Genomic DNA, 2,826 nt, shown 5'->3' on the forward strand with positions numbered 1-2,826 from the left:
TTTAAATTCATTTTCTATATCTTCATAAGAATTATGATTTAGGTGTTTACTGATGAGGTGATAATTGCCTCTGGAGTGTTTGTTGTCTTTTGTGGCTCAGTCCATATACAGGCACGTTGTAATTGTTCATGTCACAGCACCAAAATAAAATCAGCGCTCGTGTAGCTTTCATATAAGGACCTCCTGACACTGAGAGCGACGCAAGCCAAATCTTGTTCACATATTTCAAACCTTTTAAAGTGTAAATATAGACCACTGCGCGCGTGGTTACAATTTACCTCAATCCTCCACCCACCCAATACCTAAATATTTCCTCGTGGAGTATTTGGCTTTGCAGCACTTGGAGCAAGGGTGGAGCGGAACAACATACTTTGCATATCACGTGACGCCGTATTAACAAATCAACAATTACCTTCCCTTTATTCTTCAGGAGTTGCTAAAAGGCTTGCAAGAAGCGTTTGAGGGAAGCTCCATGGAAATGTGTGAGCGGAATCCTTTAAATCCCGGCTATGTTGGTTCTCTGTTGAATTTTGCGCCACCTGAATCGCTGTATTTCTCCAACTTGCGCGGTAATGGAGCCCACATACCCGGGCTGCACCAGATCCCCTACAACAGGAGAGAGGTGTGCACGCTCCCGTGGACTTCCTCAAATTCGTGCGCGTCCAGACCCACACCAGCACCACAGAGCCGCGCCTTTGGAGGCTACTGTCCGCCGTTTCTGTCCAACTCGGTGTCTGTGAACAGCAGCTCCTCCAGCGGCCACATTAGGGCGCATGTGGAGGAGCCTGCTGCACGGTGCTTCCAGGACGCGGAGACCAAGGCGGAAGCGCCAGGCAGACCAGATGAAGTTTACGCCGGGGAGCATGGGAGCATCAGTGACGGCGGATACTCAAATCTACACAGCCGGTCTCACGGTTCTGCGGCCCAGACCGATCCGGAGTCAGCAGGCCAGCTAAATGTGAACAGCACCAAACAGGAGCACAATCCACTTCAGCCACCACCGAGTAACACATGCTCCAGAACGAGTTATCCAGAAGGTTAAGTAGCCCTTATAATTATTATTATTATTTATTTTAATACAAAGTATTTCTGCGCTTAATAATGATTTAAGATCAGAGCAGCATGCTGTGTATTTGATGTATTTGCTCATGAGTGGTTAATGTCTTGTTTTATGTCAGTAGGCAAACTGTTTATATCTCCTATAAGGCGATATCGTTATTAAAAGCCTTAGGAATTCTTATTGGTATGATATTGTTACATGGAGATATTGAGATCTAGTAGTTTATATGTGATATCGTATGACTGTCTATGACTGTTAATAGTCAGTTTATCTCCTCTAGTATAACTGTTATTTTATTATTTCTGCTTTGCCCTGTCAGATGGTACAAAATATTTATATTCCATGTTCTATTTACTCCATGTAACCATATTTTCGTATGATGTGAGCAGTAGCATTGGCAGTGCCATTGTGTGAGCAGTTATTTGCCTTCTGAAAAAGTAACTAATGTAAATGTTGGTGTTGATTTCCAAAGTATAAAAAAAACTCATCTCCACCTCTGCTCCCTCCAGGTGGCCCGTGGTGCTCCTCACAAGTGAGAATCAGAAAGAAGAGGAAGCCTTACACGAAGCCACAGCTGGCTGAACTTGAGAATGAATTTATGATGAATGAATTCATCAACAGACAGAAACGAAAGGAGCTGTCGGACAGACTGGACCTCAGCGACCAACAGGTGAAAATATGGTTTCAGAACCGGAGGATGAAGAAGAAACGACTCATGATGCGCGACCAGGCCTTCTCTGCGTACTGATGACCTTTGGACTTGATCGTGACCAGCAGTGCACAGAATATGTCGTGTTGTAGTATGGATGCTCCTGCTGCTCCTGCTCCTGCTGCTGCAGCAGCCATTCACGTGTCATCTCAGTTTGTGGCATTGACGTGTTTTTACAAATACATACAAAATGGCTGTTTTACAGCCACGTTATAGGATACAGATTTATCAAGGCGCATCGAGCTCAGATAGATTCCAGTCATTTTAAAAACTATACAATACAGGAAGACATTTTACGCATTTGGTCATTTTTTGGTCTGAGGTTGTCCAAATGCGCACAGAGGCCTTGACTGCAGTTTGGCCGTGGCGCGGTTAAAATCAACCTCAAAGATGAATTCTTTCTCTTCCAACACAAATATCAGGTCATTTTTAACAGGATCATAGTTGTGTCTGTTTTTGTGTATTTTGTATGATTGCCTGCGCATGTAGTGTAGGCCCTTTATGTGGAAGCAACAGTCAAGTTCATGTTTACTGACGAATAAAAACGAATACATTTAAAAAATAAATATATTACAAATATATTATATCTGCATGTCTTATTTCCCCCCGATGTATTGTAAGTCTGTTCAAAATAATGTCACATTTTGTTCTACATGTGGCCGCGTCCACATTCAAGGTCGGTCTATGGAGGAGGAAAAAATGTGGCGCATTTATTAGTAGAAAGTGTTTACTGCAAATGTTTGTGAAACAAAGTGAGACTGTGGATGTGTAATGTTTGTTGTGTTACGTAAAGTAACGTTGTAACTGTACTGAATTAAGCTTGTTTTTACTTTTATTGTCCCATTTTGTTTTGTGTTGCTCCAAACATGAATGTACGGTCATACCTAAGACTCATCTGCATTGAAACCACCCTTGCTATGAAACTCTATCCTTTATAATTATACTCGATTAATATTTAATACAAGGATTTAATCTTAACATTTGACTTTTGTTTTCGGGAAAAAAAAAATATTCTAGGAAGCATGTTATTGGTAAACCTTAATATGTAGAAGCGCCC

General features: G+C 41.9%; 1 protein-coding gene across 1 annotated transcript; it reads left to right on the forward strand.

Moving 5' to 3' along the window:
- Positions 1 to 472: 472 nt before the first annotated feature.
- On the forward strand, positions 473 to 1,808 carry hoxd12a (homeobox D12a; the record flags this gene model as incomplete). The annotated part of the gene is made up of 2 exons (XM_083908892.1): positions 473 to 1,037; positions 1,570 to 1,808. The coding sequence occupies 2 exons, from the start codon at positions 473 to 475 to the stop codon at positions 1,806 to 1,808; spliced, it is 804 nt and encodes a 267-aa protein (XP_083765018.1).
- Positions 1,809 to 2,826: the final 1,018 nt, after the last annotated feature.

This window comes from Microchirus variegatus, assembly GCF_963457635.1.
Source record: "Microchirus variegatus genome assembly, chromosome: 22".
In the NCBI taxonomy this organism is placed as follows: Eukaryota; Metazoa; Chordata; class Actinopteri; order Pleuronectiformes; family Soleidae; genus Microchirus; species Microchirus variegatus.